The following is a 22,068-nucleotide window of genomic DNA, read 5'->3' on the forward strand; positions in this document are numbered from 1 at the left end:
CAACTGGAGAACTTCTTCAAAGCTTAATCTGCATACTCTTAATTAATAATGTGCAGAAGGTGCTAAGGTTATTGCCGACTGAAAGTAGGTGTCTGCAGCTTGTCACAGCCAGCCCAAACAAAAATATAACCCAATTCTCAGGTTTGGCCAATTCTCAGGTTGGCCAAATGTTTTTCTTCTTTTCCTTCTTGAAATGTCGCTATTGAAGCCAGGTTCATGGAAAGCAATATAGAAGGCTTGCAGAAATGATAGATAACATCAACACAACTGCTTCATTTTGAATTGCAGCTATTTGTTATGCTTTAGCTTGAACTTTAGTTCCACATGAAGTGAGCAATCTTTTGCTTACCTTACACCGACATATTCCATTAGTCTTATTGCAGTCAGGATCAAATCCCTTACTGATCTCACAGTTACATGGCCCGCAAATGGGATTTCCCCACCAGCCTCTAGGACAAGGCAAATCAATTCTACAAAGAAGGTGGAAAATATATTTAATGTTCAGCTTTAGAGCTACAAAAAAACTAAAAGATCTCTTCTACTGAAACCACTGAGGCATAGTTTGCCAAGTTATAGAAAATGGGAGGGAAGGTTGGTGAAAAAAATTATTATTGAATAAAAATTATGGTGGCACTCGTTATATAGCACTTGATGTGGAATTTGTTACAAATATGCACCTTTTGCACATTTTCTACATGATAAAAAGAACAAAGGAAAATTCTGTTTTGAATAAGGCAGACTACTGGTTGGACTGAGCATTTCTTTACATGAATACAAGGGATTTGGGGGAGGGAGACAGAGTAGGAAAGGAAGGCTAAGAATTAGCCAGTGTCATTTGCTTACTTGCTTTCACAATATTGCCCATAATAGCTTTGCCCACATTCACAGGTGTATCCATGAGAAGAGCTTGGCTTATGGACACAGGTAGAGACATGCTCACATGGGTTCAGGCTGCACACGTCAACACATTCTGTCCCAAAGTACCCTGAGGAGACAAGGTTATAGACATATAGCAACTGCTTTGTAATTTATGACCTGTGCATCTCAGGAAAGCAATCTATTTTATTCTTATGCGCTAATAGCACCTCTTTGGTTATCAGGAAATTTATCTCCTCCTGCAATACACTGTCTAGAGAGATTACTGTTAACAGCACAGTAAAGTTATACTTTTCTAAAAAGTTGGGATCATATTTAGGAGCAATTTCCGCCTACACACACTTTCCCCCCCTTTTTTTTGCTTAAGGCATTAATTAAAAATATAGGGTTGGGCAGAGGAACCCTTTAGCCCAGTTCAACACATACACACCCCAGTGTAAGACAGTTTAGGTTGCAGTCTTACCTCTGAAGTAAACGTGCATTAACTCAACATCATTCTGCAGGTTGAGGGCAGAGGAACACCTAGTCTAATGTCCCACCTAGCCCAGTGCAAAAATGGTGTGGAATGCAGCCTTATTTCTGAAGCAAGCACACCTTGCCTCAGATTCAGTTATGTAGTTTGAACTTCAAAGTCAAACGCATTTTGAAAGAAACTGGCTTGCATAAAGACAGGGAGGATATTAAAACATTTTGAAAATTGAAACCAATTGAAACAAATCAAATTCTGTTTTGCTTTTCCATCACATATTTAACTCTCTGATTATTTTCAAGCTCGTGTCAATCTTTCATTTTTCTCCTGAAAATCCCGTTCTGCAGCAAAGAGAAACCTTTCAAAATTCTGCAAACTAAAACAAACGGACATTTAACAGGTCCTTTAAAATGCAGCTTTTAAAAAAATGACGTTGCAGAAGAATTTGCATTTTGGGTGGGATGCTTTTGTCCTCCAAGAGAAGGCATTCAAAATGAGTTCACGAAGATAATGGAGAGCAACAGGGTACCATCCACAACTATGATGGGTGCTTGCTATTCTTGATTTTTATGGGATTATGAGCATGAATTTCTGCAACTGTTGCCAAGTTCTTTAAGAACTTTCATAACCACAGAATTCGATAATCCCTCCAGGCTCTCATTACTATGAATAGTGTGCTTGAAGCCATTATTACCTGGATCACAGACACATGAATAGCTGTCCCAGTCATCGCTACAATAGCTGTGCTGGGGACAAGGGTTAGAATCACAGGGATTGTCCACTTCACAGCCTTCCTTGACGTTAATCTTGATTGCCTGCTTCATGTTCAAAGTCGCTACATTTGTGGACGTTTCCCCCATTCTCACTCCCTGAAAAAGGAGTGAAGGAACATAAACAATGTTAACATCCAACTAGTGCCCCAGCTTTAACATGCAGTGTTAAAATGGCAGAACAGTATGCCTCCCCCCCCTAAAAATAATAATTCCAGATCAGTCATGGAGAGCTAATGAACCGGAAACCATACTTCTTAAAAGCTGCTGTTAAAAGCAATCAAAACCAATAAACCACTGGATGCCACCCTGACACAATACGCTTAATTAAAATCAAATGGATCTGGGGACACAGTTATGTGCTTAAAGTCTCATTAATTTAAATTGGACTTATGCTCATTGTCCTCATAATTAAGTCAACTAAGTGTTCAGTGTTTAAAAGAGATGCAGAAAAACAAATGAATACCACCCCTTTCTGCCCTCTACCCCAAATCTGCCCATTTCCAGAGATGAGAATGCTTTTCATGTGTAAACATCCCCTCGTTACTTATTTCAGCTTTCACCTGGAGACAACCATAGAAGCCTTGCTGAACAGAGACTTGATCTCCGGAGACGCCTCCTACAATAATGCTTTTCATTTTAAGTCCAGGCAGCTGATTTCCAATCTGTACAGTGCTCTGAAATGAAGAACATAGCAAAGGAGATTGCCACTTCTTTATACATTCTCGGTTACAATATTTCACTGATATAGGGGACGTAATCAACAATAAACTTAAAGAGGTAATGGAAGCTGTTTGTGTTCTGCTTCAACAAGGAAGCATTTCCAAGAGGTAAAATGCCTTTTCTCCGTCAATTCAACTACAGGACAGCCAGTTCAGTCAGTCCCCCCCCCCCCTCTCTCTCTCTCTCTCTCTCTCTCTGTGTGTGTGTGTGTGTGTGTTCTGCAGCCAGGAAGGGATAAAAATCATTTGGTGCTAAAAATTTCTTATGGGCTCCGATGTGTGATATGTGGATTTTGGAAAAGTTGCAAAATCTAGCTTATTATACTACAGAGACCATGTTATCCTTCATGCACCATTGGAGAAAAATGGGTTCTTTTGAAAATTATTTTTATTGAAAGGTTTTCATGGATAACAAAGGTACAGTGGTACCTCAGAAGTCGAACGGAATCCATTCTGGAAGTCCGTTCAACTTCCAAAATGTTCAGAAACCAAGGTGCGGCTTCCAATCGGAAGACGCGTAAGCCATGTCGGATGTTTGGTTCCAAAGAATGTTTGCAAACTGGAACACTTACTTCCGGGTTTGCAGCGTTTGGGAGCCAAACTGTTCGACTCGCAAGGCGTTCGGGATCCAAAGTACAACTGTACATATAACATCTCTGTTTTCAGTTCATGCAGTCTGCAGGCGAGTTACATTTGGTGTGAGACATTGCTATCATAGGCTTTGTGAGGTTGGGTGTGAGGAGAAAGATATGGGGAATGAGAAGTGGGGTAATGATGGAAGAACAGGTTCTTGAACCCATTACAGACATAAGGTAGAACAACTTGGCCTTGGTATAGTTCATAGTTATGCTGCCGTACTGTATTACTAATAGTTGCTCATTCTGGTCTCATGTTTATGCTGAAAGGTTACTGATGCCACCTCACCTGATACATCCCATAATCCAGGGATACAACAGCCAGGTACTTGATGTCTTTGCCGTCTTTTGCACTCTTCAGCTCTATTAGCACATGATGCCACTCGCCATCACTGATTCGGGACTGAGTCATCCTCAAACTAGCCACCTGGTTCAGTCCATCGTAGACTTCAAATACCACATATCTGTTCAGTATCTGTTGAAAACATTAACTTTGGTTCATTGCTGGAAAAAACGGGTTCTATTTCAATCCCTTGTCATGTACTAGTAACGATACCTGCAGTCTGCATAGTTTGCACGTTCACCTGGGCTGTAAAGTCTGCAGCAAACCAAAGGTTGCACATTCCAGACTATCCTATTATTTGTTTTTAAATATATATTGAGAAATATTTGTATCAATAGTCTGCCTTCCATCTGAATGCAATCTATTATTTTCTATCAGAAATGTCTGTTTATGGCAAATGGATTGATTCAGGAATCAGTGCTGTAGCATTTAATTTCTCCTACCTGTTTGTTCTAGACTTATGAACATAAACTGCTACCTGGAGTAAGCATACTAGGGAATAAGCCTCACTAGACGCTGTTGGAGCTGCTTCTGAGCAAACATGTATTGGACTGTGCTTTATGACTAAGTATACATATTTAAGTTTGGTGCTGTGTTGAACCAGTCTACCTGAATGTTGATCTTGGACGAGACCCCTGCATTTGCTTGCATCAACATGCCATTAACCTTGCGCGTTCTAAACATGAGACCAATGTACCATGGCACAGAAATAGTGATATCAAGATCACTCCAGATGATGATGCTTTCTCCGGTGAAACGTTGAGGGAAAGGCATTACTGCAACATTGGATAAAAAGAAAACAAAACAAAAGGCAGAATTTTCATTGAAAGTTTTGAAATGGAGTGGGGGACACACACACACCACATAATTATTTTTTAGGACATTCTCAGTTGCACTTGCAAAAATCAAAGCATGGCACTCCTAAGTGTGGCTGGCTGAGACTGTGCTCAGGACATCTCTACATCTCTTCCATGGAAAGTGGGATGTGGATAGACATGCTAGTGAATATTTGCCTGGAAGCACATAAATCCAGGTGGGCTTTGTTGAGTAAATTAAGGGCAAGTTGCAGTACTCAAGTGGTTCGGCTCTGGCAAAATAATCAGTGTCTACACTTTAACAATAGTGAACTAATGGTCTTCACATGCTGAATTATGGCTTCCAAGAAACCAGTGGTCTATCATGGGGCTTTAAATGTATGTGCCATGATAGCCTACACTTCCCTCAGTTTGGAGAAACACAATGCATCAACTACCAGTGGAAATCAATATCAACTAAGAAAGAGCAGATACAGCAGGAACTTGTATGGCAGTATATAGATTGCAACCCTTTCTGAGCAGCTGATCTGTATATCGTCCTTAAATCCACATGTTTAAAAGCTTTCGCCCGTCTGAAGCAACAAACCCTACAGCAAGCTTGCCACAGAATAGATTCGTTCACTGCATAACAGGCATGCTGAGCTCAGCTATATGTGTAAAAAAAGGCACCATTTCTAATATCAACTTTATAAACACAAGGTAACTAAACCCAGCTTGAATTTTATGGTTCAGATTTTCAACAGCAATATGGGTCTGTCAAGCTCTACTCTCTAGGCTGTAGTAGACATGCCATCTTATGTATCAAGGCCTACCAGATGGTTAATAAACTTCATTTTCATGGCCCCAGGTGAGCCTCAAAAAGGTGTGTGTGTTTTTTATAAAAGACCTGGTAGACTAAAACACATGGTTGGTGTGTCATGAACATCCCAGGGCCTATATATTTGACAGCCCTCTTATAAATACACGTGGGTCTCTAAAGTATTTGGCATTCAGCAGCCATCATCCCCACACACACTTCCAATGTTTGCTTCACCTTGGTCATAAATTGCTAAGAGTTCCCTTTTATTGACATTACTTATTTCCCCTTATGCATATTTCTCCCCACAGATACGTTACGGGAAATAAGTAATTGATCTGGGGGCCTCCTGACAATAAAATGAATCTAATGTTTTTCTAAGGAGATTTTTTTTTTTTGGCAGGAAAATCGGTTTACACAGGAATACAGAGCTATGTCTCTGCTCCAAGTGCATTTTATGGGAAGGTAACGTGAAAGGGGACTAATAACCTGCTACTTAACATGAGTCAAATGGGTTCTGACTCAAATCGTGATTAGATATTAACACACTATCAAAATGTATTTTTGAGTTCATTAGTTTTACAGGAGGAAACCTGTGGTTTAATGGTGTGTTTGTTTTTTTAAAGAAAGATTATTGCAACAAAGCTCTAGATCCTTTTTCCTAAGTTTGAAAAAAAAGGTGTGGTTGTACACAGTTTTGCTTATACTAGGACAATATAACAGAACCACACACACTACCCATCCTATTTTATGCATTTGTGGACTCTCCTTTCTCAGAGGTTTTTAAGCAGAGGTTGGCTGTCCACCTGTCATGGATGCTATGATTCTACGAAAGCACCTAAGGGGCCAAAATACAAGGCTGAGGGCCCAGAAGCTGCCCTGGAGCAATTCATATTTGTTCATATATTATGGGATGTTTTACATGTTAAAGGGAAAACGGACGAATTGCTCACCTTGCTCACAGTTCTTCCCTCCATACTGCAGGGGACACTCACAGGCGTAGGTATTCCATTTGTTCACACAGGTGCCTCCATTCTGACACCAGTTGGTGGTGCAGTAATTCTTCTGAGCTAAACAGCCTGGCATTCCAAAAGAATCGGTTTAGCCCTCCACTTGTTTAGCATTCTACCGACCCCCATGCTAATAACAAGCTATGATTAATCTCATTGTTAGCTTTCTGAATGGCTGCAACTATACACAGTAATCCAGGGGAAGGGGGGCTGCTGCTATGAGTTATGCAGATACTGTGCAGCTTCCTTACTCCTAACTGCAGCACTGCTGGACAATTTTGAAACTTCTGGGGAGTTTTTAAAAAGCAGTTTATTTGCGCAGAAAGTAAACTGCCGCTGGAAGCTCCACAGCTTGCACACAAGCCCTTGCGAGCACCCAAACGTTTGTCTGGATTGTGACTCTTGGAAGTTAAGGAACTCAAAGATGCAATATCACCATCAGCGAGTGCATTAAATAATTCGGGGCATGACATGACCTCCCCTTCTTTTCAGTGCAGGGGGTCTACCCAGGATACAGACTCTTCCTTCTCAGATTACTGAAACTGTATTGCAACAAAGGTCACCTTTGAAATCCAGTTCTTGTCACTTACCCTGCAGGGTAAGTGGGGTACATGTGACCCTTCAGACATTGTTGGACTCCCGTTCCCGTCAGTCCCAGTCAGCATAGTCAATGGTCAGGAATGAAAGAAGTTATCATCCAACAAGTGCCGGTACTCACCAGCAAGCAGAGGGAGGGGGCAGCGCATAGGGGAGTGGAGGGGCCTGACGCCAAGGCTGGGCAGTGAGGGTGGGTTAGCTGCTTGATGCTCCCGTACCCACCCACCTACTGGGATATTACTTCTCAATGAAACAAAACCACATTTGTTCTGTTTTTGTCCCTGCAATATCGAGTTTATACCTGCAAGAGTGCCGTTGTTGGCTATAAAACTGGCCATGTCAATTGGCTTGCTGTCAATGGAGAGGTTCCTCATACATCCAACAAACTGTCTGTTGTGCACAGGAAAATCTTCAGGCAAGTTTGGAACTCCTCCAAGGAGCAAAGGGCCAGTTAGATCCAAAGACCTTAAGAAATCAGAAATCCAAAGACGTTTAGAAATCAGGTATCAGAAAATCCCCCCACAATGGCTTTTGAGTGGTGGGCGGGGGCCACCCACCTGTCAATCACACAATATTGAATTTGGCTTGCAAGGCTGCTCATGATAAGGATTGAAATTTTAGATTGTAAACCTGCAGGGCTACTTTCTGCCCCCCCACCTGTGTATTTTCTTTTAGATTCTATTATTTTATACCCTGCAGTGCTTTTTAGGTATGTAATAAACCATGATAACAACAGCTGTCTGGCCAATAGGAGAGACTGCATCTAAAATAATTATTCTCTCCAATCTCAAATTTACTTAGAAGAAATCATCTAGTGAGTTCAACACAAATGATAATAATAATAATAATAATAATAATAATAATAATAATAATAATAATTTATTATTGTTTATTATTTATACCCCGTCCATCTGCCTGCGTTTCCCCAGCCACTCTGGGAGGCTTCCAACAAAACACTAAAATACAATAACCTATTAAACATTAAAAGCTTCCCTAAACAGGAAAAACCCTTTCTTAACACAGTCACATTTGAAAGTGCACTTGCATATGGCAGTGACCCATCTTAAGCACACCTAAGAGATAAGAAGAAGGTCTTTCAAGATAAGTGGTTTATATAATTTGTGAACAGTAACATTTTTTTAAAGCGTCTTACTTTTTGGAGCCTGTCTGCGTTCCCTGAGCAGCACACGAGTAGTTTCCAATAAAACTTCCGAAACGAACAGCAACTGTAGTATCGCAATCATCCACTGTTACGACTGCCACCTTCTCCCCTGAAGGTCCATGAGGAATACCTAATCTTCCTATGTTGGGCTTCCGAACCAAACAGATAACAACAACAATAGTGAGAAAGGAACTGTCAGCAAACCTGCAAACATTTAATGCAAAGGGGGGGGGGAGCTATTAATGCAATAATTTCCCATATACTTTTGGGAGAGATAAAATGGCCAGCATAAGCAATTAGATACTTTTTCCAAAACAGCTCTGCCAAAGCAAAAACGTTTAAGCAGTTTTAAAAATGAAATTTGTCCCCCCCACCCCACCCAATGAATATAATTCACAGCTATCTCCTAGCCAACAGCCTGGAAGTATGCTTGGGAGAAGAGGAGGAAGATTTCCAATAAAATTCTTAATTACTGTATCCTTGATTGTGGACAATATCCCAAACAAAAAAGCCTAATTGGGTCTACCAATAAGTTGTCTCTTGAGCTCACCAATGTTGCTGTAAAACTGCTATAGTCAGCCCTACAGAGAAGTTAAGAGGATTGCTGGTGGCAAGGAAGGGCAGTTCAACAGAAAGGAACTATAATCTCAATGACTGCCTCACCATTCCCAAATCTGCTTGCTTCCTTGGGAGAAAATGCCACTGAGGCTCAATGACATAACAGGAAACTGCAGGAAATGTATTACTGCACCGTTATTATAAATGTTCAGTAAATGACTGATAAGAAGGAAACCCCACAACTGGCCAAGTTCCAGATCAGCAGACTATCTGGTCATGGGATGGAGAGACACAGGTTCCTGTACATGCAGCTACAGCAAAATATTTAAATGACATTCGCCATGGGACTGAGAATGTTAGAAAAACCCTTTTAGTAAAGCCTGGCTTCTACTCTCACCCCTAAGAATGCAAGAGAATTTTAAGTGCTATCATAGCCACGTCTACCCAGAAGTAAATTCCAATATATTGGGTTATTCCTGCATTGCAGGGTGGTTGGACTAAATGACCCTCAGGGTCTCTTCCAATTCTGCAATTCTATGATTCCATAGTCAGCGGGACTCATTTCCTAGCAGGTGTGCTAGAGTTTCAGGATATTGTTCATAATCTCGCATGTAAAGTCCTGTTGCTGTTGAAGACACTGGAGTCACTCAAATTAACAGGCATTAGCTAATATTAACCTGAAATAGTATTTACTGCTGCAATAATTAATGCATACAGAGCAATAAAATAAGTACAGCTTGAATTACAACCTAATTCATTTTAATCCTGACAATAAGTAAACATATTGCACAGATAATCAATGTCGTACATGATCTTGACGAAAGGCAAAAGACTAAAATTGTCATATTTAGGGATAAGCCGCTCCAAAAGGATCACCACAGAATTTGTACTTTTCAGAAATTTCTCAAAAGCTGTTTCCTGATATCAGACCATCCCAGTGTTTTCCATTTCCTCCTGTGTTTACGGTGACCACATCATTTGGCAGCTCTTCACACAAAGGGCTTGACATCTATCAGGTGACAGTAAGGCCTAGTTCTCACAAACAGAAGATGAGATAAATCTCTATGCCTGCGCAGCAACAAATCATACTGCAGGTGAGGGCCTCAACTGCTGGAAAGTTCGTCCACATAAAACAAAACAAAACTGCACATAGAAACTAGACGTCAAGAAGAAAACAATTCTTTTTCCTGACATCTATGAGCAGTACAGGATATTACTGTGAGCATGTGTGGCAGGCAGGCTGGGTGGGCGGGTGACAGAACGTTCAATCATGTCAGCCTTGCATGCAGTACAGGCTACAAGCAGTTCCACATCTTCATCTGCGGTTTGTGACAAAATTTTCCAAATTCAGCGAGCAGTAGATGTAGTAACGTGTGCAACGTCAGCACCAAAAACGCGAGGAATTTCATATTTCACCTTAATATTGTCATATGAACATCAAAGCTGGCATCAAAGTTCTACCGGGTATATATAAAGGATGTTTTCCCCTCACAGATGTTGGCATTTAGACATGAAACAGTAGTTATGTCTGCGATGCTCGCAATCTTAATGCAGAGTTTACCAGTGTTCCTACTTTGGAGCAAACAGAATGAGGGTTTCTTTTATATTCAGTTGAGCTGAAGGTGTCCTTGCTGGCATAGGGTGCTTTCTATCAGCTTAGGCTCTTGTGGTGGCTGCAATCTTTTCTGGAAACAAGTGGTGTGTTCTCTGGAAACCTGTTTAAGCTGCTGTAATATGTTGAATATGATGAGGTTCTTGAAGATAGCGCAAAGTCAGTCCAAAACACAACATCCAAGATTTTGAGTGTACAGCTTGCTACTAGAAACATACTTCACTAGTTTGGCCAGATTTGCCTAAGTTTCCTTCCAAGCCCAGTTTGACGTCCTTATGTTAAACGTTAAACTTCTTTCATAGCTTGGGATCTGGGTTCCCCAAGGACCGCCATATTTCATGTCAACCTACCTCAACACTAAGTCTAATTCCAGCACTGCTGCTGTTGCTACCCATGTTTTATACCCCTAGCCCAGGGGCTCATCAGTTCCCACTGCCACACTATCCCTTGTTATTTTCTAGCTCTTCCTTTACTCCTTTAGAGTTCTGGGATACCACATTTCTTCTTGCCAGAAGCCAGCCCTGATTCAAACTCACATTGTACTGCTTCTTATTTGGCTGTCGCTGAAACAATCTGGGAGATGCTGCAAAGAAAGAGAATTATTCTCCTATAAATGGCTTCTAGAGCAAAATTTTCTTTACCTGTGTATTAATTCATTAGGACATTGTGCTGTTCTGTGCCTTCTTATTAGTACCCTGAAAGTGAGTTCTCACACTACCTTCCATACTGGTTACAGATACCTGAGTCAGTGCTGTAGCTATAGGCAGGTGGAGGCTAGCTGGGTTTTTTTTGCCCCAGATGAAGCCTCCAGAGGGGCACCATTGAGGCTCCCAGGCTGTGTGTGTGTGTGTGTGTGTGTGTGTGTGTGTGTGTGTATGCATGCAACTGCATACATGGTGTATCTGTGCGTGAGCCAAACTGGGTCTTTGTCCCGGGTGAAATAAAGCCTGGTTTCGCCTCTGCCTAAGGGCAGGTTTTGATTATCTCGCTGCCCTCTGCCTGCTAAAGTGGGGGTGGGAGCAGGCTCTGGAGACTGACATGAGCAGAAAGCTACCTAGAGCTGAAGAGGAGAGACAATGAACATCACCTCTTCTCCAGCGTCAATGTTTTGCTGAACCACAGGATTTGTTTTGGCCCTTCTGACTGCACTGAGCGAAAACAAAGGAAGAGGTGTAATAAGCTTGCAGCTCTCAGCTGCAACTCCCAGCTAGATAAACCTTGATCTGCTGTGACTCTGCTTCCCATTCCAGCTTTGGGCTGGAACAGAAGGCAAAGGTTTCAGTTTTAGAGAGAGCCTTGAGTCCATTTTGCCCTGCAGAACCCTTCACACACCAGGTACGGTGGTAGAACGGGACTCTGCTTCCTGCTCCAGCTCTGAACTGTTGGGGACAACAGTTTGTTTTCTACTCCCATATCCAGCCTCAGCTCCATGAGCTGGAGAGTGCAGGACATTTCCCTCTCACATCATGCTGCATATCTGAGACATTTTGGGTTGGCTGGTCGACTCCTGCCTGAGTGCAAAATATATGGATATTCTAACTGTTGAATGAGTGGTTAAATTGCCTTCTTCTTCTTTTTAATACAGTCAAACCTCGGTTGTTGAACGTAATCTGTTCTGGAAGACCATTCTGAAATGTTCGACAACTGAAAAACTGAAAATGGAAGCCTCAGTACAATAGGGAAACTCAAAACGGAAGCCACGTAGCACGTTCGGCTTCTGAAAATCATTTGAAAACAGGAGCAGCTATTTCCAGGTTTTCGGTGTTCGGGAGCCAAAATGTTCCAAAATGGAGGTGTTTGGGAACCGAGGTTTGACTGTACAGTAAATGGAAGCAGCAACTAGAAAAAGATCACCCCTACATTCCATCTATTTTAAAACGAGAGACCAAAGATCTATAAAATACCCAGAGTTTTCAAAAGATGCAAAGCACATGCAAATTTCAAAATGTAGTGTGAGCTTTGTACTGAGGTCACTTTAAATAAAAGGATGTTTCTATGCTTGGCATGCCTTGGTCAGCGGTGGAGGTGAAGCATGTCAACTGTATAATTTTACACTCTTCCCCCATTTCAAAGAGCCTGGATCTGATGGCTTTCAAATTCTTTTGCAAAAAAGTGTTCACTCTCCCGGGCTGACCCTATTAAGCCCCATGTTACCTGAAAGCCATCTTTCATTAGCTGGAAATTATGCCACAGCTTTGCATTTAGGGGTAAATGCTCAGTGTTGCACAGCCAAATTTACCAGCATGACTACTATTATTGTTAATGGGAGCTATTTAACAAAGTCTGTGCTTGTGGCATTGAAAACATGCTTCTTGCTGCTTTCCTGCATACTGTTCATATGAAAATAGATTGTGATTAAGTCTTCAAAGGCCACATACTGTTGATGTAAGAGAAGAAAGAGGTGGGCAGGAATAATAAAAAAGAGGCTTAATTACTAATAATTGCCTTGAGATGGCTCAATTTCTTTTCTTTTCTTTTTGTTTCGTTCCATTACTTAACAGCAGCAACAGTAAGGTGGCAGCCTGTGGGCAGCATCTGGAGGAAGCAGACAGGGGCCATTTCCAATCAGATGGAATGAGTTCCTATCGGTTTCTGTGTGGCCAGAAGTCCTTCGGCTGCTGTGCTTACCCTACCCTCCTCTACACATCCAGTGGCTCATTTGCGGGCTCACAAACACTCTTCTTCCATTAAATCCATATAAGAATATATTACCATATCTTACAATATTACTATGTCTTATCTCTGAATAACACAGGATGGTTGCTGTAGCTCTGTGTCTACTGTTAGATGGCAGAATGCCTCTGAATGCCTGTTACTGGGAAGCACTGGTTCTTTTGGCAGGCCTCCCCTGGGTCTCTGGCATGATCCAGTAAGCTCTTCTTATGTTGACGGGTTAAAGAGAATGCCAAGGCACCCCTGCCCTTTGTGAGGATAACTTCCAACCAGCTTTAGTGAGGATTTCTTTTCTGTCCTTTTCAAGTCAGAAGTCTGTACATACTTACCTGTGAATAGGAATGGGGCAGAAATTTGCTCAGTTCACATTTTAATGCAAACCTGCCTAATTTGCGCATGTGAACTGATATACTCCTCTGACACTATAAGTGAGAAACTGAGGTTTTGGCAGGATGAGCTGGCTTGGTTTGATGGGAGTTGGACATTGTGGAGGGCCACAGAGAGCCATCTCATCCCCAATATTATCTAATGTCTACATGAAACTGCTGTGAGTGTTTCTGAGGATATTTGGAGAGCAGTGTCACTGGTATGCTGATGACATTTAGCTCTAAGACTGCAGCTGGTACCCTGATGCAGTTATGGACTGGATAAGAGCCAAAAGGCTAAAACTGGATCCTGACAAGATGGAGGAAATGTGGATGAGCAGTTCTCTCAGGTCTTGGAACTGGGTGAAATGCCTGTTCTGAACAGGGTTGCTCTCTGCCAGAATGAACAGGTGTGTAGTTTGGGAGTGCTCCTGAGTCTATTTCTGTCAGCTTGTTCTTCTCATCGCATGGCAGCACAGCCTTTAGGTAGGATGCAGTAATTCAAAGCTGTGGCTGCCAAGAGGTGAGAGGACCATGAGAATGGGACCCAAATCACTTGTACTCCAAACTTTAGCATGTGGACCAGCTCTAAGAATGCCCCCCCCTTCCCTCGCGCACAAACAAATGATTATATTCCAGGGTCCTGGCTTTATTTAAAAGGGGGGAAATACATCTATATGCCCTGATAAATGCAGACACTAATCTTATGTTGTGAACATTTTGCAAATGAGGATCTTTAAAATCCAGGAGATGTGGCCACTGTGTACATTGTATTATCCTTTAATCTCCAGATCTCATCTGTACAGTGTTTACTACAATGCCATCTGTATCATTCACAGATACTTAAGTGGCTATTTGATTGGATCAAGAATCTACTATAAGTGAACTGAGTTTGTTAGTCAGACTGAAATCCACCAAACTGGCAATGCTTCTGTTTTCCATCTTGACTTGAAAACAGAAAAGGCAGGGAGTTTTCTTTTTATCTTGTTCAGGAAGTTTTCAATCACACATGGGTATTTATAATCCTGTCTTTTACACTTGGGACATTTAGCTAAGTCAAAAAATTCAGCCCTGTATTGGCTCACGAAGAGACTCACACAGCCAGTTTCCTTATGCTTGTAATATAGGGCAAGGTGGTAACTGAGGAGCATATACAGATGCATATAACTAGACTTCTGCCTTTCTATCTGTTCAGTTCCACAGCAACTGTTGCTACAACAACAGTTAATACACCCATAAGGATTGGGCAGTTAATCTTTATTTATTTAGCAATTATTTATTTATTCATTACATTTCTAGGCCATCCATCCACTAAGTCCTCTGGACGGTTTAGAAACTTATTAAAAATACAAAATACAATTGGGGTGAGGGGGAATAAAAGCAGTATATATAACTACATAAAAATCAGCACAAAACAACAACAATGACCTCAAAGCTACCGTAAAAACAAGCAGCATAAAATCAACATTAAAAACAGCAAAGGAAAAATAAATTAATGCAAGAATTTAAAAAGCACAAAAATATAGAAGTTATGGATTGAAAAGGCCTGGGAAAATAAAAATGTCTTCACCTAAATTATCTAGAGATGTGTGCCTCAGTCCTGCAAGGAAGACCTGCCTTCTGCATATACAGCTAATATGGATACAGGCGACAACTGTTATGGGCACGTTCAATACGTGTGCAAACATGCATGTGTTTATCACCATAACCCGGAATTAGCCAGAAAAGGGGTCTTAATGGGGGCAGGGCCATAACGGGCTTATGCATGCTCCACCGACACACGTGGTGGTCAGGAATGTAACCCCTTGTGGCAAAATGGTTGTTGTCTATACTCATTTGAGCCCCAATGAAGAAGCAGGGTGTGTTCTTGATGCATATGGGGGAAAATAGTTTTGATTTAATCATAAATAAATATTTTAGCCTACAACATATAAAAAAGTTAAAAGCAAAACTTCAAAACGGTTAAGAGCAGATTAAAAAACATGGCTAAGTTTACATACACTAAAGACAACAACAACGACAACAACAACAAAGCAGGGCATAGATGATGATGATGATGATGATAATTTATATACCGCCCTATACTTGGAGGTTTTAGGGCGGCTCACATAAAGAGATCACTGTATATAAAATAAAAATAAAAGCAATAACCCAATAATACCCCCCCCCAAAAGAGCCACATTTTAAAAGGGTATGGGATGTTGATCAAGTCAACCAAAGGCCTGGATAAAAAGGAATGTTTTTGCCTGGCGCCTAAAGGTGTCTAATGAAGGCGTCAGGCGAACTTCCCTGGGGAGAGAATTCTACCAATGTCCTGGCATGGGAGGAACACAGCCAAGGGAAAACTGGTGGTTTAAAACAACAGCAGAAGTGAAGCAGAGACAGTTAATTGCTGTGGGATCAATTTAATGTAAAACAAGTGTACCTATTTCAATCTAAACATAAGTCTAAGGGCATCAAATCATGTCTATAGTAAAAGTAAACCTTAGCTATCTGATTATTTACTTGTTTATTAAAAACACTTCTAAACTGTTCTTCATTGTAAGAGCTCATATCTTATCCACTGACTGAAGTCCAGAAGCTACTGAAATGCTTGGAAATCCTAATGGCTTTCCTAAGACAGCCAAGCAGGCAAGTATCTTCAGGGCTGTTTTGGAACGCAAAGATTACACCAAAAATAGGTTGCACTAAGAGAAAAAGCACACAAAAACAAAGATACGAAAACACAGGGGAATGCCCTTGAAAATTAGATGAAACAAATATAATATCTGGAACAAGCTGGCCTAGTTTTCCAAAGAAATGGCATAATATGACCGTTTTACTGATTACACTACTTACAAATCCACACAGGCCTAGACACTCAGTTATAATAAGCACATATAGTGTAAAATGAAGTTAGCAAGTTTGGCTCCAATTGTGCACACTATTAAGTTGCTTAATTCTCGTTGAGTTCAATGTGATTAAGCTGACTGTGTCCATAACTACAGGCCCAGTTCAGATGAGCCAGAACAAGCCCCAGACTCATAAGGGTAGCTGTAGTTTAGGAAAAACAAGAACAAACACGATGGGGAAGAGTGGGAGAGCCTGAACTTTGCAGCATCTCACGGTTTGGTGTTATGTCTGAACAGGGATTTCTGATGCTAGTTGTTCTTGTTGTCGCTGTTAAACCAAACCACCCTCAGTCAAGCAGATATAACCAATAAAGACAAACAACGAGCAAAACTTTTTTTAAAAGTCACACATTTTTGTAAGTCATGCCAAATTTTAGGGGCTCACTAATCAGTAGTAAATCATTCATTCACTGTTTTGAATGGTTAAAGGTTACAGAAAACCTGTTTCCTACTGACTTTTGAAAAGCTAAATGACTATTTTCTTTTCATACAGTTGTGCAGCCAGATGGGGGAAAGGGCAGCAGAAGTAGTTGCGATTAAAAAGTATCATGTTCACAGTAGTCCATATTTTCCCCCTTGCAGCAATTAGTAGAAAACAGAGGAACCAGTAATGCAGTCTGCAGGAGAGGTGCTGGAAGCCGAGGGAGCGCTTTTAGTTCAAACATGTTCAGTCTCATTAGGCAGATTGCCAGATTCAGAAAACCCTTTCATTAACCTACTGGTCTGAGCCCAAAAGACTGGTGTATGAAACTGGGGGTTGGGGAAATTCGGATTCTCAGGCGATACTTCACTGGTTCAGTGGTCAGAAATCTCATTAACTGCTTTGCTACGGACACGTTTTCAACTGAGCACAGCTATCAGAGCCAAACCTGGGTGAAAAATTAAACAAACGGGAAACAAAGAAAGCCGCAGGAACTGAAAAGGGCGCATTTGCAACCTAAGGGGAAGAAGCCGGTGAACACCAGACAAGCTTTTATGCCTTTAAGTGTGGGTTTGTAGCCTGTGAGGATTGAAGGAGTCAATTAGAGGCAACTGAAAATTAGGAGGCATCAAGGCTTGCATTCAGTAAGGTGCCCTACCTCAGCTTCAGGGTAGTGGGGAGAAGGGGAAAGAGTGTTAAGAATATCTGAAAGCAGACAGGCAAAAGAGCAGGGAACCCACTACGTATTTCAACAGGAGGGCACATTCCTGCTGATCACCAAAGGTATAAATGAATCCTGAGCACAAACACTTTCCTCCTTTGAAGTGTCTCATTGGCTCCCCTCCCCTTCCACGTTCATTAGAGAGACGGGGCTTTGTGCATGCTTGTTTTCGAGTATAAAGAATGCACACCCATAATGACACTTTCCACTGAACGAGCCAAGGGTTTCACAGACCTAGGAAAGAACTTCACCATTTCCTTTCGCTAAGAAAACCTAGGGCTTCTGTTTTCCAAGTTCTTCTTTATTATTAGTTCAAAGGAAACACCCAAAGTCCTGATGATAAACTCTATACAACTTTGTTTGTGCATGCATGGCTGAAGATGCACCTCTTTGCCCTGAACTTTGCACTATATCTATATCTATTTGGGCCCACCCTATCATTGGGACTGTAACTCGTTTTAATCTGTTTTTATTGCTGCGTTTTAAATTAATAGAACTACAGAATCATAGAGTTGGAAGGGACCTCAAGGGCCATCTATTCCAATCCCTGCTGTGCAGAAATCACAGCTAAAGAATTCCTGACACATGGCCACCCAGCCTCTGTCATGGTCATGTGACATGGCAATTAAATAGCTGTTTGGGCAGACGGCCACTGAACTCACTGCCCAGCTAGAGCTGACTCTCAAGTCATGTGGATCTTCCAAGTCTTCAGAGATGCTTCCCCCCCCTAATCTTTAAATGCTTCTCTCTCGTTAGAGATCCCTCCAGAGTCTCCAGGTACACTGTTGATGCAACTAAACACTAAGAAAGCACTATTTTTCAGTTCTCTTTGTCTTCCACAGACAGATGTGAAATTCTTTAAAGAGCTTCTGAGTTCCTGAAGCTTACAGTGTGATTAAATGCAGATAAGGGTGCACTTCAAAGTCCTTACAGCGAATTCCTAAGGTGCCAGCTGAATGACTATATGGAACAGTGTGCCATGCTAAATCCTTGCTCCCATTAAATGGATTATAGAAAAATGCCCATCATTACCATTTTTAAAAAATGTTTTGAATTAAAATAGAAAACTAATGCCGAAAGTCTGCAGCCAACGAATTGATTGACTTATTCACAGTGAAATTCACAGGCTCACACCTAAACCCTTTCTTATGTGCCCTTACTGCTCACTTAGGCTTGCCAGGTCACAATGCTAGAGCAATAGTAGAATCCCCACTGCAAAATTCCCCTCCTATTCATCTCCTAAAGGTGCAGCCCTTTTGGCAGGGAAATCCCAGGAGTACTATACTGAACAATCTTATTATCCTTTGGCTCATCTACTCCTTCTTCACAGCCTTCCAAAGTTCTCTAATTTGTTCACTTCCTGTCCATTGGCACGACTTCCTGTCCTGTCCTTCCTGTCCTTGGTCCCAAGTGAAGTTTTGCTCCATTTCCTTTCATGCCTCCTTTTTTTTTAGCTCCTCCTCTCTACCATCAACTGTTCCAGCTGGTCCCTGCTTTTCAGCTGACTGCTTTCCTGGTCTCACTGGCTAGATAGCCTGTCCCTCAACCAGTCTCCCAATCTCTACATATATAGATCAGATAGTCTTGCTTGAGCCTGAGCATAAAGGTAAGGGACCCCTGACTATTAGGTCCAGTCATGGCCGACTCTGGGGTTGTGGCACTCATCTTGCTTTATTGGCCGAGGAAGCCGGCATACAGCTTCTGGGTCATATGGCCAGCATGACTAACCCACTTCTGGAGAACCAGAGCAGCGCATGGAAATGCCATTAACCTTCCCGCTGGAGCGGTACCTATTTACCTACTTGCACTTTGACGTGCTTTTGAACTGCTAGGTTGGCAGGAGCAGAGACCGAGCAACGGGAGCTCACCCCGTCGTGGGGATTCAAACCACCGACCTTCTGATCAGCAAGTCCTAGGCTCCTCATTGGCCCTTCTTGCTTCTCCTCCCCGTTTCCTCTGGTCCTTCCCTCCCCCCCCTTTCTCTGTTTTTTCTTTCCAACCTTCATTTCTCTATCTGCCACTTTCCTACTGGGCTCCCCATCCCTTCACTCCCCCACCTCCTTTCCCCTTTTTCCAGTCCTCAAACTGGTTCACAAAGCATCTTCCATCATTAGGACCTATGAGAGGTTTCAATCCCAAGCAAACTGGCCACTTTTTCTTCACACTGTATTACAGCTGTACTATAAAATGCTGTACTACAAATACAGAATTAGTCTGACAGATTTATTCTATGAGCATTCAGATCAGGTCAGCCAATCAGTGTCAGAGGCTTCACCTCCATCAACACAGTAGAATATAGATTACTATATGGTATCCATGACATACTCTAATCTATTGTGTGTGCTTGAACTGATAATTAGCAGACTAGTGGGTAAAAAAGGAATGAGTGAAGAAAGAAGATACCGTAACTGGATGTGTGTAATCTAGAGTCCTGTGCAGGAACTCAAAGTGTATGTTTTTAGCGGTGTGGCACAGATTGTGACTGTACCAACTGGTCTTTGCCTATGGAGGACATATGGGCATAGTGCCCTATGGGCATAGGGTGCAACCATGCAATCAGCATATCCAATTCTTCTAGCGGACAAATAATGTACCGTATTGGCCTGAATATAAGCCTCACTTTCCCCCCCAATTCTGACCGTGAAAAGTTAAAATGCAGCTTAAATTCGCGACCTTACAAAAAGGGCTTTTACGATATTGCTGCTGAAACAGACATACATTAAAATGGAACAAAAAAAAAACCCGTTTTATTGACGATTTGCGAGCTTGAGACTGATCATTTGCCATTTACGGGTGTGAGTGCCTGCGGAACTGTAGCAACTGAGTACCGATTTGCGATTTTAGTGATTGTATGGCAACTTTTGCGGGCTTGCAAGATCAAAGGCTTAAATTGGCTCGGAGTTACAATTCTACCAATCCGCAGAGATTTTCAGCCTGTAACCCAGTTTTAAGGGAGTGGCTTATATTCGCGTATCTTCCATTCCTGGGTAAGGTGATTGAGAGAGCGGTTGCTGAACAGCTTGGTAGGTTTCTGGATGAAACATCTGCTCTGGACCCATTCCAGTCCGGCTTCCGCGCTGGTCATGGGACCGAGACGGCTCTGGTCGCCCTAACAGATGATCTCCGCAGGCAGCTGGATCGAGGCGGGTCAGGGCTGCTGATTCTTCTAGACCTGTCAGCAGCCTTCGACATGGTCGATCACGAACTCCTGGACCACCGCCTTGCCGACGTGGGGATCCAGGGCACAGTCCTTCAATGGCTGCGCTCGTTTCTCTCTGGTCGGGGACAGAGGGTGGCGCTTGGGGGGGAATTGTCATCACGCCACTCCTTGGTGTGTGGAGTGCCTCAGGGTGCAATTCTCTCCCCGATGCTTTTTAACATCTTTATGCGCCCCCTCGCCCAGCTTGTCCGGAGTTTTGGGCTGGGTTGCCATCAGTATGCTGATGACACCCAACTCTATCTGTTGATGGATGGCCATCCTGACTCGGCCCCAGACACACTGACCAGATGTCTGGAAGCTGTGGCTGGATGGTTACGTGGGAGCCGGTTGAAGTTAAATCCTTCGAAGACAGAGGTCCTCTGGCTGGGGCGGGAAGATATGGGATCAGGGGGGCAACTCCCATCTCTTGCGGGGGTGCAATTAGTGCCAGCACCGTCCGTTAAGAGTTTGGGTGTAATCTTCGATACCTCCCTTTCTATGGAGTCGCAGATTACAGCTATAACAAAGGCGGCATTTTTTCATCTCCGCCAAGCTAAGCAGTTGGCCCCTTATCTCTCTCGTCCTGACCTAGCCACTGTGATCCATGCGACGGTCACCTCCAGACTGGATTATTGTAACTCGCTCTACGTGGGGCTGCCCTTGAGACTGACCCAGAAACTCCAGCGGGTGCAGAATGCCGCGGCGAGACTCCTTATGGGGTCTTCGCTGCGAGAACACATTCATCCGGTATTATACCAGCTGCACTGGCTCCCGGTGGAGTACAGGATCAGGTTTAAGGTGCTGGTTTTAACCTTTAAAGCCCTATACGGCCTAGGACCCTCGTACCTACGGGACCGCCTCTCCTGGTATGCCCCACAGAGAAACCTACGGTCTGCAAATAATAACATCCTCAAGGTCCCAGGCCTCAGAGAGGTTAGGCTGGCCTCAACTAGAGCCAGGGCCTTCTCGGCTGCAGCTCCAAACTGGTGGAATGCTCTGTCAAAAGAGACTAGGGCCCTGCGGGACCTGCCATCTTTCCGCAGGGCCTGCAAGACAGAGTTGTTCCGCCAGGCCTTTGGTCAGGGCGCAGCCTGACTCCCTCCCCTGGCAACCTGCACATAATTCTGCATAATTGGTTGCCATCAATTTGATTTAATTAATTTTATAATGGAATATTTTTAGATTGTGTGATTATTTGACTGATTATTTGATTGTTGTTAGCCGCCCTGAGCCCGGCTTTGGCTGGGGAGGGCGGGATATAAATAAAATTTATTATTATTATTATTATTGTTGTTGTTTCTTCCCCTGCTCCCCCCCAAATTGTAAAGGTGCAGCTTATTTGCGGGTGAGGCTTATATTCGGGTTAATACGGTAGTTGGCATCTACACACACAAACCACTATGCAGAACTGCCAACGTGTGAAGTGGATTGAA

General features: G+C 42.6%; 1 protein-coding gene across 2 annotated transcripts in view; it reads right to left on the minus strand.

Annotated features, from left to right (window-relative positions):
- Positions 1 to 22,068, minus strand: part of CELSR1 (cadherin EGF LAG seven-pass G-type receptor 1) — a 175,135-nt gene that overhangs the window by 35,987 nt on the left and 117,080 nt on the right. For both annotated transcript variants that reach the window (XM_083463187.1, XM_083463188.1), the window contains exons 6-14: positions 8,187 to 8,344; positions 7,335 to 7,498; positions 6,380 to 6,505; positions 4,425 to 4,591; positions 3,762 to 3,947; positions 2,679 to 2,792; positions 2,040 to 2,214; positions 844 to 985; positions 350 to 470 (exon numbers count right to left, since the gene is read on the minus strand). In XM_083463187.1, the coding sequence (XP_083319313.1) occupies positions 350 to 470; positions 844 to 985; positions 2,040 to 2,214; positions 2,679 to 2,792; positions 3,762 to 3,947; positions 4,425 to 4,591; positions 6,380 to 6,505; positions 7,335 to 7,498; positions 8,187 to 8,344 (1,353 nt within the window). The remainder of the gene's footprint in view (positions 1 to 349; positions 471 to 843; positions 986 to 2,039; positions 2,215 to 2,678; positions 2,793 to 3,761; positions 3,948 to 4,424; positions 4,592 to 6,379; positions 6,506 to 7,334; positions 7,499 to 8,186; positions 8,345 to 22,068) is intronic.

This window comes from Podarcis liolepis, assembly GCF_965112155.1.
Source record: "Podarcis liolepis genome assembly, chromosome: 10".
In the NCBI taxonomy this organism is placed as follows: domain Eukaryota; kingdom Metazoa; phylum Chordata; class Lepidosauria; order Squamata; family Lacertidae; genus Podarcis; species Podarcis liolepis.